This window comes from Aricia agestis, chromosome 19 (assembly GCF_905147365.1).
Source record: "Aricia agestis chromosome 19, ilAriAges1.1, whole genome shotgun sequence".
Taxonomy (NCBI): domain Eukaryota; kingdom Metazoa; phylum Arthropoda; class Insecta; order Lepidoptera; family Lycaenidae; genus Aricia; species Aricia agestis.
Genome location: NC_056424.1, coordinates 6,007,607 through 6,023,201, shown reverse-complemented (window position 1 = coordinate 6,023,201; position 15,595 = coordinate 6,007,607). Strand labels below are relative to the sequence as shown.

The following is a 15,595-nucleotide window of genomic DNA, read 5'->3' as shown; positions in this document are numbered from 1 at the left end:
ACAATTTCTCTGATAGTACAATTTTCAGCCACCCGAGGCCGGTATAAATAGTCAGTACTCAAGATGCATCTCGGTCTCAAGACACGGTTCAGGCTCTGTGATTGGTTGGCTGTCAAAATTTGGACCAATCTTATATATATTAATCTATTTATACCGGCCCTAGTATCGGATGCGTATGCGCAGTAATTTAGAACTATTGGTGTATAAGCAACTGACATTTAAATTGGTCGATTTTGTAAAACAAACAAAGTGTACAAGTGTTTTGCAGGTGTCACTATAGTCATTAAAACCTTAACGACCGACTCGTGCTGGCTGAATTGACTTTTGTGTGCAGTATTTAGTTTTAGCTGCACATAGACATGACGAGGTGGCCGAGTGGTTAAGGCGTTGGACTGCTAATCCAATGTGCTCTGCACGCGTGGGTTCGAATCCCATCCTCGTCGATAAATTTTTGATAAATAAAAACGTTTGAAAAGGCTAAATTGAAGGCTTTCTCAAATGGCTGTTGCAGTTCTTCCAAATTAATAATGCGCATGCAAATCTTCGCTAATTGTCGTAATCACGAAAACACCCGAATCTATGAAACGTAAGAGCCCCAAACAATGCACTTGCATTTTGCACCTTGTTCAGAGGAGATAGAAGTAAATATCATAATATAGCCGGTGGCTGACCGCTATCGCCGATCCATCAATAAGTGTTATATAACTCACCGGGAAGCCATTGCGGCGTTACCATGGTAACGTCCAAGCAACGTCAGGCGCCTCTACATCGCCGCAAAGCGCTGTTTTTCTTAACGTTAAGTTTAAAACAGCGCTTGCAGCGACGTCTTTCGACGCTCGGGAAATACGATCGTTGCCGAAATATTACGACAATTTTTATGCGCATTATCACTCTGGGAGCACTGTAATTAAATGGAAATGTTGATACAAAGCATGACTGAATTGCGGCGATTTTTATACCACTGCATTGAAAGCTACTCAAAGAGTTGTTATATTTCTTAGCTTACCTAATGAAACAAAAATACAAAGCGTGAAGTTCATACAAGGTCTGCGACCTTTTTTCAAGACTTTCTAATCATCCAGATAAGCAATGATACATATACTATCTTCCTAAAATATATTATACACGCAGCCTAATACACTACTTTTTCAAATTAAGATCTGATGTCTTTGTTTGCCAACTTTTCCCATAATATTTCAGACAAAATAAGTAGATCTTGTATGCGATGTTTCATTGTTTAATAAGTAGGAAGTAGAAAAAGATATCAGTAAACTCACGATAGAGAAGAAGTATATGACAAGGCACCCGAAGTGGTCGACCTCCGGAGTTCTCCAGTGGTCGACGATGGCCGCCTGCTCCGCCGTCAGCTCATCAGACCACGTGAAGTTCGCGAACAGGGAGAGCACCTGGACCAAATGTGTAGCACCATTTTAATGAGCCATTTTTAAGGTTCCGTACCCAAAGGGTAAAAAACGGGAGCCTTTTACTAAGACTTCGATGTCTGTTCCGTCTGTCTGTCTCCAGGCTGTATCTCAAGAACCGCTATAGCTAGATTTATGGAATTTTCACAGAGTGTGTGTGTGTGCCGCTATAACAACAAATACTAAAAACAAAATAAATTAAAGATTAATGGGGATATTGTAATTTTTTGCTATTTTTTGTTAGATATTAATAATGGCAATAGGTAGGCACTTGAAATGTTCACAAAATACTCAGCTGTTGTATTTATACTTTGATAATTCATAATATAAATTTTAAATAAAATAAATAAATAAGGGGGCTCCCAAATAAAAAACACATTTTTAAACTATTTTTGCTCTATAATGGTACGGAACCCTTGTGCGCGAGTCCAAGTCGCACTTGGCTGATTTTTGTTAAACTTAAACTATATTTACCACACCTAAAGGAGATTGAACAAACGTATAGTTCGTCAATACATTTCACATCGCAGCGAGACGAGGCGATGCGACATATTTTAAATGAGCCATTCTCATCTAAACTTAACCCATCAATCGCCAAGCGGTAGCCGACTGCAACAATTGAAAATCTATTGTGTCTGCGATACCTACGATGGAGGTGTTAAAGAAGAAACATATTTAGTTGACCGCCTTGCCCCCTTCATTTTCCGGTGGGACATACCTGCTCCTGGTTGCCGAGGTCGGCGGCCATGTATTTGCCGATGCCGGGCGGGAACAGGATCGACATTACCGCCAGCGTTATGAACCCAGGGTAGATGAAGCGGCTGGGGAAACACAACATCATCAATAAATGCTTGAGACCCGTTTATTAATACGTGAGGCAAAAACTTTGTAACCCTTTTGACGAAAAATGGGGAAAAGTAGGTGAATGAAATTTTGCACAGTTATAGTTTATATGGTAAAGGAGTGCATCGAACTAATATTATTTTGAAATTATGCTTTTATCATAAATTTTTTTAACAAATAAAACATTACACACACTACAACACACACACTAGGAAAAATGACAGATTTTTGAGTGACAAGCCTATATATATATATATACGAATTGTACTCTTTTAATTATGGTTGAAGTCTTTTATTTATGCTTGAAGTCTGTTGATAACAAGGTGACAAATTGAAAATGGATTATAGTTTTTTTATTGAATCTTAGATACTATTAGACAATGCTTACACGGCCAGTCTGAGATCTGCCTACCTAGCATACGCCAACGAGATATCTCACTCTCGAGATAATTAAATTTTGACATTATGAGACGAGTAGTTACTCGTCTTATAATGTCAAAATCTCGACATTATCTCGACCAAACTCTTTTTTTTTTTTATGAAATAAGGGGGCAAACGAGCAAACGGGTCACCTGATGGAAAGCAACTTCCGTCGCCCATGGACACTCGCAGCATCAGAAGAGCTGCAAGTGCGTTGCCGGCCTTTTAAGAGGGAATAGGTTAATATAGTAAGGAAGGGAAGGGAATAGGGGAGGGAAGAGAGGGGAATAGGGTAGGGGATTGGGCCTCCGGTAAACTCACTCACTCGACGAAACACAGCGCAAGTGCTGTTTCACGCCGGTTTTCTGTGAGAACGTGGTATTTCTCCGGTCGAGCCGGCCCATTCGTGCCGAAGCATGGCTCTCCCACGTACTCTATAAAAATGTGTTATTTCGATGATAGATCTACGCGAGAAAAATGTTTGTCATGCTAGGGTGAATAGAGATGAAGAGACAAACCATCAAACATCGAGAAAACATGTAGAGTGAGATATCTCGTTGGCATATGCTAGGTAGGCAGATGAGTCCTAAAGACAAGAGTTGAAAAAAATATGATAAAGTCAATATTTTTTTTTACAAAATATAGGTAGTATTCCTAATGCCGTTGAAACTAAGGTCGAATTTCGACCATTGGGCGATCTCTAGTAATATGAATTATGATACACATTTTTAATACACATCCATGACCCAGGAACTTTGAAAACTTTTTATTCCGTCGGCGGGATTCGAACCCGCGATCCTGGCTTGAGCTACCAACAGCCCACCAACTGAGCCACAGAGGTCGTCAAAGAGTCAAGATATTTCGAATATCAGAGGATTCTTGCAGTACATGGATCTTTTAGGACGTGGTCAAAATGCGTGTCGCTATCCATACTAATATTATAAATGCGAAAGTGTGTCTGTCTGTTACCTCTTTCCGCCCAAAATGCTAAAACGATTTTGCTGAAATTTGGTATGGAGATACTTTGAGTCCCGGGACAGGACATAAGATACTTTTATCCCGGAAAAATGTACGGTTCCCGCGCGATAAACGAATTTTAGTACAACGGAGTTTCAGTAACGGGCATCATCTAGACTATAATATTTTATAAGGGCATGTATTTAAATCAATATCTGTATATTCCCTTTTCTCGATCAAAATATTTCAAAGTTTCACCAAAAATACTGACTTGCACACTAATTATGCACCCTAAATAATGCGAATTCAGCATACTATTTAAAGTTATTTGCGAAACTGTTTTACTGAACGAATAACTATTATTAAAAGGGATATTATTAAATGCACATCAGAATAATTTTGCAGCACACTACCTTAACTCCGCTAATTAACTGAATTCATACCAGAAAAACTAATGCTGATCAAAAAAAAAAAAAAAACAATTGACTAACTGAACATGTCCTTCAAAAAAAAACTTAAACATCATACAAAACGAGCCGACCTTTATAACCGAATTCACACCAAAAATATGGTTCATACATCGGATAAGTATATTATTTGTAAACTAAAATTTTAATTGTTTATCAAAAATACTAACTTGCACTCTAAATTGGACAATCTTACAACGGAATTTCTAAAAACGATATCGAAATGTGCACCACAATAAAATCAATTTCTATTATAATAACAAGTCTACAAATTGACAAATCGTGGAACTAAAATATTTTTAGCCTAACTTTATTTTCTTTTTGTTTGTCTGTTTTACTGAAAAACATGTTGGGGCCTCCTCATCTAACGCCGCAATCACTCCTTTGCGCTCGCTCTTTACTCTTTAGCGACCACAGATATATCTTGATCTATTTCTGTGTTAGCGACTAAGATTTTTGGTAATTATGATGAGATATGGTGAAAGATTTTATCATTCCAAAACTATATAATTCAAGGTCTCTTGATAAAAATTAGGAAAGATTATCAAAATTTACTACTGTATTGTAATTGTATGGGTTAATAAATTTATTAATGATTATTTAATAATTAATAGCAATATTGGCCCAATACGACTTGATTGGGTTAGGTTAGATGTGGCGTAACGCAGCGTAGCTCCCGCCTTAGCCATCGTGGTTATTTTTTGTGAACCACCCAGAAGTAGGCTTGCGTCGACTCATAATTTAAGCCAGTTGTTTTTTTCTTTTTTTTTCTTTAGTAGCTTGTCAACCCCTAGAGTGCAATTCCTAAGCCGGAGGCTTAATTATTTTGCAATATATCGGTAAGGAACCCTTTGTGTGCGAATCCGACTCGCTCTTTGCCGATTGTTTATAAGTATTGTTTATAAACTAATATAAGCGAGCGCAAAGGAGTGCGGCGTTAGATGAGGAGGCCCCAACATGTTTTTCAGTAAAACAGAGAAACAAAAAGAAAATAAAGTTAGGTTAAAAATATTTTAATTGCACGATTTGTCAATTTGTAGACTTGTTTTGATAATAGAAATTGATTTTATTGTGGTGCACCTTTCGATATCGTTTTTAGAAATTCCGTTGTAAAATTGTCCAATTTAGAATGCAAGTTAGTATTTTTGATAAACAATTTAAATTTTAGTTTTACAAATAATATATCCGATGTATGAACCATATTTTTGGTGTGAATTCGGTTATAAAGGTCGTCTCGTTTTGTATGATGTTTAAGTTTTGTTTGAAGGACATGTTCAGTTAATCAGTTGTTTTTTTTGATCAGCATTAGTTTTTCTGGTATGTATTCAGTTAATTAGCGGAGTTAAGGTAGTGTGCTATAAAATTATTGTGATGTGCATTTAATAATATCCCTTTTATAAGCAGTACACTGTACTGGCCATAGTTTCAGAACGCACCTCAACACGTTGTCCTATAATTATACTGTAATCATTTTGAGTGACAGCTGTTTTGCATCCACATCCGCCTGGCAATATCTTTTAAGTGTTCTTATACTCGACTAATAAGTAAATGTCTGCTTTGACGATATTGGCATTTGGCGTTATGTACTATCCGAGAAGTTGATTTTTGTTGGTGTTTGGTCGCGTTACGTCAAACCCAGCCAGATCACAATTAACATTGAATTGACATGATCCGACCAAATGACGTCGGTCTGTCAACTGCCTAGGAGGCTAGGAATCAATTTCCTCGATGGTACTTACTTCTTCTGCAGGAAGTTGCTGAGGAACTTCGTATTCCTCATGAACAGCACGTACTGGCGATGCAGGAACACCCACAGTGCCGCCATCAGACCGCACACTATGCTGGAAGAGTTCACGATAACATTTAGAACTTGACACAAAAAAACGGCATACTTAAAACAACAAAAACTTTTTAAAATATTTCAGATATTATCCATACCATAGAAAAAATATACATGTATGTCTAGTCTTTGTCCAAGTGTGTTTGTCTGTCTGTCCGTCCGTCTGTCTGTTACCTCTTCACGCTCAAACCGCTGAACCTTTTTGCTGAAATTTGGCATGGAGATATTTTTAGCCCGAGAAATGACATAGGATATTTTTTATCACCAAAAAAGGTAAGGTTCCCGCGCAATAAACGAATTATGGCGCAACGGAGTTGCGAGCTTCATCTTGTATTATCATAAATGCGAAAGTGGGTCTGTGTGTAATTAAGTACCTCTCTGTATGTAATTAAGCATTTAAATTTTAAACATTTAGAAAAAGATTTGTTAAAATTTGGTACGTTGGTGGTTAGGACGGTATATTTTTCATCCCGAAGAAAAGAAGCGGTTAGGCGATAAACAAATTTTAGCGCAATATAGTTAGTTGCCGGCACCATTAAGTACAAAAAAACTGGATCTTTCTATTATCATACACTGGCATCATAATATTTCTATAACATACTCGTAGCAAATATACCTATAGAAAATGTGGCACTTAAAATGAGAAGAAATACTTACCCTAACAGAACAAATACAGCAAACTCCTGAGGGTCGAAGGGAAAGTCCTGCGGCAGGTTGGTGGGGAAAAGCGGCTTGACCGTCGGCAGCGCGCCAGACCACACGGACAGAAGACGAAACATCTGTACGGTAAAATATACAAACCTGCTTAATGCTCTGACATGAATATAGTTTATACGAACACGTAAACGCAATGAGTACGTACAAATAACCGCAATGCGTACGCACACGTGAACACAGTAAGTACGCAACCAGTACGCATATTATAATATTATAAACGTAATTAGTACGTGCATATAAATACCGCGAACTGGTCAAAACAAACAGAGAACCTAAGTGTGGTTTTATAATGACGCGTCTGCCAGCATGGTTGGTAAGCGTCGCGGTCCACGAGCTTTGAGTACCTTAGATCGTTACATAGTAAAATAAACGTGTTTCGGCCGCGCTTTTCTCATTGCGACTGTACGAGGTGGCAAATCGCGTGGCACTGAACTCGTTTTAACCAAGTCCCGAAAGCTGGCAATCCATGACAGCGTTCCTCATGCAGTTGTAGCCATATCCCGGCACACTAACACCTGTGTCTATTACACTGACACTGATGGAGACGCTGTGGCAAGCTTCATAAAAAGAGCCACGGAGGTGTCAACCGAACACATAAGAGATTATAATATAAAAATGGCTATAAAAGACAGGAACGATAAAGTCCTAAGCCACATGGCGGGTAGATTCGACACAGAACGATGTCTTTTTAACAACCTAGAAACTCCACCCAGCTTGAGTGACCCCTCTCCACCAAGCCAATGTCACAACATCTAAAGGCAAAGGGTGGAGCAGCATAAAATCTAAGGAAATCGGAAAATGTCGGATCTACTGGCCGCCACACCGACTGGGACCTCACCGTTCAAAACATTAATATTATTATTATGCAATTTATAAAACAATAAATGTATATATTTATTTATTATATGTATAACATATTATACTCTATTCTATTAAATATACATATACACATATATATATATAAAAAAAAAAAAAAAAAAAAAAAAAAGTGTCCATGGCGTGATGGACCACAATTAATTAAAATTCATAATATTATTTCAATTATCCTTGGTGCGAAAAAAAAAAAAAAAAAAAAAAAATCTAAATAATAAAATAACAAAAAAAGGATATGGACGAACAGTCTATAGACGGCCCCAATTTTAAAATTAAAAAAAAAAAAAAAAAAAAAAAAAGAACTCGTTTTATAGTTTCGAGCGGGTCATCCGCGTGCTTGCGAGCCGCGCTTACCACCCGCGCGGACGGTACGCGTCACTGTAAAACCAGCCTACGACCTGCCGTTTAAGCAAGATGCACTTTGTCACAAGACTTTTGGTGTCGTTTGTTAAATGCATCTTGACCAAATGGCCAGTAATATCGAGTGTACTTACAATGGCACTACAGCAAGCGGCGAAGAATCCTCTCCAATAGTTGCGGACGGCGAAGTAAGTTGTTGTTACTTCTATAGAGAACAGCACACCTGAAAATATAACAAAGAGGTAGGTATAGAATATCAAACCTACCCACATGGTAATAATAATTATTAAAAAAGTGCATAGACTTGCACAATATTTACTTAAATTACATTATTCTAGTTTCGCTTAACTACAGACTCGTGTAACAATATGAACATTGACCAATATTGCACGTGCACGTTTGACCAGCGTGGAAAAGGATATAATGAACGCAATGACTGTAGGAAAAATTGAAGCGTTAACTAACTACATACATTTTGTGCTATGTATGCATGCGCTAGAATTAACGGCGCTGCCGTATGCCTGTATAATATTGTATGCCTTTTCCAGCGACAAAATTGTCAACATCAAATCTTAATGCTGGCTTCTCATGCGCCGTGTGAAGGGGGTGGCGCGGGCTGGCTCGAGCTGGCGCGTCCGATCTGATTGAAGACGGTAACTTCGAAGGCGCGGCTCGCCTGTTGGCTCTTGCTCGCTCGTACAAATCGGCTCGGCGCGGCGCGGCTCGTGATATTAAGCGCCCGCGCTGTGCCAGCATAACACTTATTGCTGATAATGATATTGAAGTTATACCTCCAACAGGCGCGGCGAAGCACGAGGCGACACCGACAGCGCAGGCGGCGGCCAACATCTCCGTTGTCCGCGACTCGTTGCTGTAGATACCCTGAAAGGTCGTCACCAGCTTCGACAGGAGAGTCGCCACCATGGACGCGATGTGGACTGATGGACCCTGGAATATAAAGTAAATACTATTAGGGAAATTGGTTAATGGGCAGATGGTGGATCTAACTTTATGTATTTTGTAGGATTATAATATCAATGTCAGGACTCAGGGCGTAACATAACACGACCAATTATTGTTGTGGGTCCGCTTATTTTCTGTGATAGAACAATGTATTTTTGTTTGCCAGAAATAAGATTGAAATTTGAAAGTATTGCATTTCAACTGCAAATCAAAAATGCAAAAAATAGGCCTAAAAATCAGCATAACTAAAAAATATCTCAGTGTCTTCCAGACGAAGAATTTCCCAACGAGGGCACATCCTATGGACTGGAAAAGAAGTGGTTCGTATTTTGATTGCTTTCTTTTTATTGCAAAAGAAATGCACCTCTTACCTCTTTACCCAGCGGCAGCCCTGAGCCCAGGGTGGCAGTCAGCCCTATGACCTTGGAGATGAGCGCGCGGTATGTCAGGTACTCCTTCAGGTGGACCCCTCGTAGGATCGTCTTCATCTCGGGGATTCCGGAACCTAGAAAATTTTATTAGACATTGAGCTGATGGTCTTAATTATAAACGGTGGCTTTAAATTCGATTTATGGATGGTTGGGTAGCAAAAGTTTTTGAATAAGAAGCAGCAGTTTTGTTGGAAGATGAGAACATAAGCATAAATAATCTTAAAATTACTCAACCCCCACTAGGGCTTCTAATAACTGATAACTCCATCTATGAAGCAATTTTCATTCAGCTCGTTTTTGCCAAACATACCTCTCAAATCTCGTCTCAAGAAAAAAATATTGATCATATGGCAGACCTACGTGATTTGATCAGATTGTGTCAATCCAAGCAAATAGATCACGACTAAAATTAGCTAGACATAACCTGACCAAATAGCGTAGGTCGCTCAATTCTCTTAGGGTACCCACCAATACTCTGCGCAGCGACGATATGCACGAAGCCCGCCGCGAACAGTATGAGGCAGACGGGCAGGGACACCCACGCCACGTACTGACTGAACGTCGACGTCGCCAGGTCCTTGTACATCCACATGCGAGCTGAAAGTGGTCATGTAGCTTGAAAATTAAGGACGTTTTTCCTGTCATGCGTGTCATCACCTGAGCTCGGATCTTGATTGCATGCAAGTTGACAGCATCCTATCATGTTATGGCGGCTGTACACACTCGTCGAGACACCCCGAGGCAGGCCGAGCACGAGTGTGTACAGGGCGCTCTCGCCCTGGTTTCGTTGGCTCTCGCGAGGAAAACCAGAGCAAGCATACGGCCGAGGATCTCGGCGACAGGCTCTCGTCGAGTTTGTACAGCCGTCATTATAGATGTTTTTCCTGTCATGCGGGAAACGAGCGCGCGGCCATGTTGTAACCCGTATGCGGATGATCCGCGCGCGGGCGACAGCACGCATGACAGGAAAAGTGCCCTAAACATCTACCTTCTCACTAATAGAAACATTTAAATAGCGAATCTGCTTGTCTTTTTGTCTGGCATATTAAAAATATCACACAAAGACATTACAGCGTTTATAGACTTTATACGCTACGTAATTGCTCAACGTAACCTTCGAAATTAACGACTATAAATAGATATAGATATCATGAATTCTTACAATACATATTCGTAACGTAGAGTTTATGTAAAATATTTTATGAAATCAAAGGTAGCCTGTATAAACTGTAAGTTAAAATCATAATCACTGTATGACGTATCTAGCTACATTTTATTTGGTCATATTATGATACCCATATCACTCGAACTACAACCATACATAATAACATTCGCACAATGCCAAAAAACCGTTTTTGTTTGTCTTTTGACAGACAAGAACTGTTTTGTCCGTCAAAAGACTTTTCCCACGTACGAGACAAGGACAAAACATTGTACATGCACAATCTACGTTGATGTCACAGGCAATAGACCAACGTCGAACAATGATCATGCCACTACAGATTCATAATTGCTTGCTCTATGATGGTTCCCTGATTCACAATGCGTAAATTGACTCGGATTCGGAAACTTCATAGCGCGACAACGAATAAACGCTCGCCGCGCTAGGCATTGACCAATGACCGCACGGTAAAGTTTCCGAATCCGTGTCAAACGGGAAACGTGAATCGCCCATACGTATGTATGGATCCTCTGTATAGAGTTCCCTGTGAAAGTTGCAGCACTGAAAGATAATTCTTTTTTCACCTTTGTATGGAAAAATTCAGGCGCGGGCGCTTGCCTATACAAATCATAAAAAAATTTTGCTCTTTCAGCGCTGCTACTTTCACGATGAACTCTTACATACATATAAGGGCCACATACACACTCTGAAGTATTATCGCTTAGTTTGAGTACACCTTGTTTAAGGGACACATACACACTCTAAACTCTAAAGTATTATCACTTAGGACCTGTTTTACAACTTCCTGATAAGTTCCGGATAGTCTATCCACAACTTAACTTGACAGATAAAGTATGGAGAATCAGTCAAATAAGTTGTGGATGGCCTATCCGGCACTTTATCAGGTAGTGGTGAAACAGGCCCTTAGTCTTGGCACACCTTGTATGAGCCAAACGCCAAAAGGAAGTACTCACCGTTATTACACACCGCGATGCCCTTGTCCATGGCGAAGCTGAGGACCGCCATGATGATGCCGAGCAGCGCCAGGAACACCCAGTCCTCGCCCAGCCGCGCGAACGTGTGCCGCCACAGGTAGCCTACACTTCGAAGCGTTCATCACTTATGATCGGTGTAAAGGTGATGGGATTGATGATGGATATTATCTCAGATATTATGATATGATAGAATCTTAAGGGCCGCGCTACACCGGAATGGCAGCGGCGAGGCGAGCACTTTCAGTGTCATATGATTTTAAACCTTATCTTCATTAATGTAATACATAGTATCGCTTGAGAAGTCTACGGCCCCCCGTAGCCGCTCGTAGCAGCGCGATTTCTCAAGCGATACTAGTGTAATCATAATTATGTAATAATGTAGATAAAGTTTATAATCATATGACACTGAAAGTGCTCGCATCGCCGCTGCCATTCCGGTGTGGCGCGGCCCTTAAAGAGAAGCCCATAGATACCTATACTATAGAACAGGGGTCACCAAATGGCGGACAGCGGTCCGCATCCGGACCGCCGAACCATTGTGCGCGGACCGAGCATTTTCGAAGATGAACGTCGTTAAAAATAAATTTTGTTCTCGACTTACTGATAAACATCTTCAGGATTTAATATCAATAGCTTGCACCAGTTTCACTTCAAACATCAGATCTTTGTAATTTCTGTAATTACTTACTTTTGTTTAATTTGTTTTAAATGTGCGGACCGCGAAGGTCAGGTTCATTCCTGAAAATGGACTCCGAGCGAAACTAATCGGTGACCCCTGCTATAGAACGTCGAAGAAAGTTAAGAGTGAAAGTTTGGAACTTTATTGAACTTGCCTATTTATCAAGTTTGGCAATACTTTTTTATACGTCCATGAATAATATAAGGAATAGACTTGCTGCAGAGTGAAGACGTGCGTGCTTTAGGTACTACGTTTCAATACTCGTTTTTTTCTCTACAAAAAATGTACAATCATGATTATTGCTTCAACGAATGTAGTTTTAGGTTCAAGTAGAAGAGCAACGATGAAACCTGGTATTCTAATTATGAGCCAGAGAAACTAGATTCCTAATAAGCCCAAAATCTTCCCCTCAACTTTCCATTCTAGGAAGAAATGGAAAACCTGCAAACCTTCAAGAAGAGAGCGTATTCCCTCTTAAAAGCAACGCACATGCAGCTCTTCTGATGTTGCGAGTATCCATAGGCGAGGGTAGTTGCTTACCATCAGGTGACCCGTTTGCTCGTTTGCCCCCTTATTTTATATATAAAAAAAGAAATAACATGTGCTACCTACCAACAACTTTGAAGAACTTCCCCCGTGGTCTGTGTTTGCCCGTCGCTTCCAACTCCTTCTGGCGCAGCTTGTCATCCTTCCGCCGTCTCTTCCTTATCCTTCTCAATCTTCTCGCTTCCTCTCTGGCCGCTTCGCTGAGGTCGCGTTGGTAGCGACCATACATCTGTTGAACAAACATAGTTTTAATTAGTTTTTAATATATTTTTTGTTATTTTTATAAAATAGGGGGGGCAAAGACAAACGGGTCACCTGATGGAAAGCAACTACCGTCGCCCATGGACACTCGCAACATCAGAAGAGCTACAGGTGCGTTGCCGGCCTTCTAAGAGGGTAATCACTCTCTTCTTGAAAGTTTGCAGGTCGTATTGGTCCGGAAAATATGCTGTAAGAGCGATTTTTGCAAGACGCTTACAACGACGCGACGGTAAAGTGTGGCACAAACATTTTGGTGGTTACTGTAGACTTTTAGAGTATATTTCTACAAGTTACGCAATATTAACTTAAATAATTTGAACTTTTGCAGTGCGCACTGTGCCTGTGTGAAAAATCGCTACAATTTATAATTTCCCAACATTTAACAATTACCTAATGTGGCTAAATAGTTTTATTTGGAATGTATAGTAACTTTATTAACATCCGTATGTAAATAAGAATAATGTGACATTCGAACATACCAAAGACTTTTTGGCTCTTTCAACCATTTCCTCACGGTCTACATCTGACGCACTCATTTTATACCACCGAACACTGAATCACTAAAAATTTTAGACCCAAAAAAATTGAATCTTCCAAAAAAATATTTTTTAATTTCTGTATAACAAACAACTCAAAAATTGGGGTCCTCGCGTACACTTTTTTTTAAAAATTCGGCCAATTGGAAATTTTGGTCCTCACGATGATTTTTTCAAAATTTCGAAAGGTTGAAAAATTTGGTCCTCCCGAGGACTTAAATTTCAAAATTTCGGGAGGACGAGAACCAGTCACAGCAGCCAGTAGCACATAATTAACTAGCCTTGAGTCTAGGCTCTGTTTGATGAAGATATCGGATAATCTTGTTTGACAAAGATAAATCATTGGAAAACGCCTATGCAATTATTTATACTTTTCACCAAACTAACCTCGTGACTGCTTATTACTTGGTGTGTTTGGTTGAGAATTATTAGGTTTAGTATACTATATGCCTAGTTAGTACAGTACAATCTCACTAATACGGCACTAGTAAAATTCGGAAGGTGCCGGATTACTAGAATGTTCGGATAGTAAGTTTGTCGCACTGCTGACCAAAGGCATCCCCCAAGTCAACCATCGGCAAACGTTGGCTTGTATGTGTTAAGTTCATCGCGCCATCTTTTTCGAGGTCGGCCACGGCGGCGTCGTCCATCATCAGGCACCCAGTCTGTCGTGATCTTTGCCCAGCGGTCAGGATGCAGGTTAGTAGGTAATGAATAAAATAAATTATTACCTACAGGTAATCATAGAGGGAGACGGAGGCTGAGAATGCCGGATTATTGGATGTGCCGATTTTCCGAAGTGACGGATTAATGAGATTCTATTGTAGTTATATCAGCAAACACGGATTGTCGAAAGGATATTTAATTTCAAAGTAGCTTAAACTTTATAAAGTGATTAAGAATATTATAGTTTCGCGACAATTTATGAAAAACAAAAGGTAACGAGTTCAAAATAATATAAAAGTGTAAAAGTTAAAATGGAGTCAAGTTATGAACAAGGGAAATATTCGGCAGATTTTACTAGGTAGGTACGTGGAAATTAAAGTACGTAACTATTTTATCGTAGCAAATATTGTCGCTCGTTGGGAAAAAAATCCATTACGTTTTTTGCAAATTAAATGAAATAAAGGGTATTTTTTTCGTAAAGTAAATTTTAAAAGTCCTTCCTTACGACGGACAGAGGGGTGATGTAGGTAATCCTGTGGTATCATAACTCCTGAACGGGTAAACAGATTTTGATAGTTCTTATGTTTATAAGCCAACGTTAGTGTTCTTAGATATGATAATTTACGTAACATTTAAATTTTTGTTGTTGTTTAATATCTACCTAATATTAATTATACTCATATATTATTATTATGGGGGAGGCCTTTGCCCAGCAGTGGGACAGCATAGGCTAATTAAAAAAAAAAATATATTTTCACAGGGCAAGCCCGCGTTGTGCTCTTCCAAAAATACATTACACAAACTATTCTATAAAAATCATTAAACTCTACCTCAGGATTCATCCAAACATTTGTCTCAACGCGAGCATAGCTCATATCTTCTACATCCATGTTAATTACACTTTAAATACCTTTACAAAATATTTACTCAAAAACTTATCACCTTAAAGATCACACTGAGCATTTTATACGTCATAGTTCTTCACAAATCTCACTTCTTTATAAAGTCCAGATATCCGAAAAATGTCCAAGAAATTATTTTAAAAAGTCACTCATCACAATCTACTCTATATTATAAGTACGTCCGCATTTTAAAAATGTACTTATTTTTATCTTAATACAGCACACTACACAACAAAATCTGTCTTAGCACGTTATTCAGTAGATATCCACGTCCCAAACTTCACTAAGATTCACGATTACATCTCAATCTAAAGTCTTTTTCACTGATCTTAGATTCTATATTTTTTTTAGATTCACACTGGTATTATCTAGATTTTAGTTCTTATTTTGAACCTTGTGCAAACACGCTCCATAGTCCAGAAGTCTACACCCGTACAACGAGCTAACAATTCCGCTACTGGATCAATCCTGTCATGTTTGTATGAGTATGGATGTGTTAAAACAATGTTTTCGCTCAATTAACGTGTGGATGCTAATATGAATTACTTTTATTGTT

The 15,595-nt window shown here is 39.2% G+C and overlaps 1 protein-coding gene and 1 non-coding gene across 5 annotated transcripts in view; one reads left to right on the top strand and one right to left on the bottom strand.

Moving 5' to 3' along the window:
• The window catches only part of LOC121736686 (chloride channel protein 2), an 88,169-nt gene that overhangs the window by 17,655 nt on the left and 54,919 nt on the right, over positions 1 to 15,595 (bottom strand). For 2 of the 4 annotated variants that reach the window (XM_042128048.1, XM_042128047.1), the window contains exons 2-11: positions 12,741 to 12,903; positions 11,429 to 11,551; positions 9,761 to 9,889; positions 9,233 to 9,366; positions 8,690 to 8,846; positions 8,033 to 8,121; positions 6,606 to 6,727; positions 5,848 to 5,949; positions 2,140 to 2,242; positions 1,278 to 1,406 (exon numbers count right to left, since the gene is read on the bottom strand). In XM_042128048.1, coding sequence (XP_041983982.1) covers positions 1,278 to 1,406; positions 2,140 to 2,242; positions 5,848 to 5,949; positions 6,606 to 6,727; positions 8,033 to 8,121; positions 8,690 to 8,846; positions 9,233 to 9,366; positions 9,761 to 9,889; positions 11,429 to 11,551; positions 12,741 to 12,903 — 1,251 coding nt within the window. Of the gene's footprint in view, positions 1 to 1,277; positions 1,407 to 2,139; positions 2,243 to 5,847; positions 5,950 to 6,605; positions 6,728 to 8,032; positions 8,122 to 8,689; positions 8,847 to 9,232; positions 9,367 to 9,760; positions 9,890 to 11,428; positions 11,557 to 12,740; positions 12,904 to 14,967; positions 15,043 to 15,595 lie in introns of those variants that run through there. The other 2 variants (XM_042128049.1, XM_042128050.1) reach the window with 2 other exon arrangements.
• On the top strand, positions 362 to 443 carry Trnas-gcu. The gene has a single exon. It is a non-coding gene; the product is annotated as a tRNA-Ser (tRNA).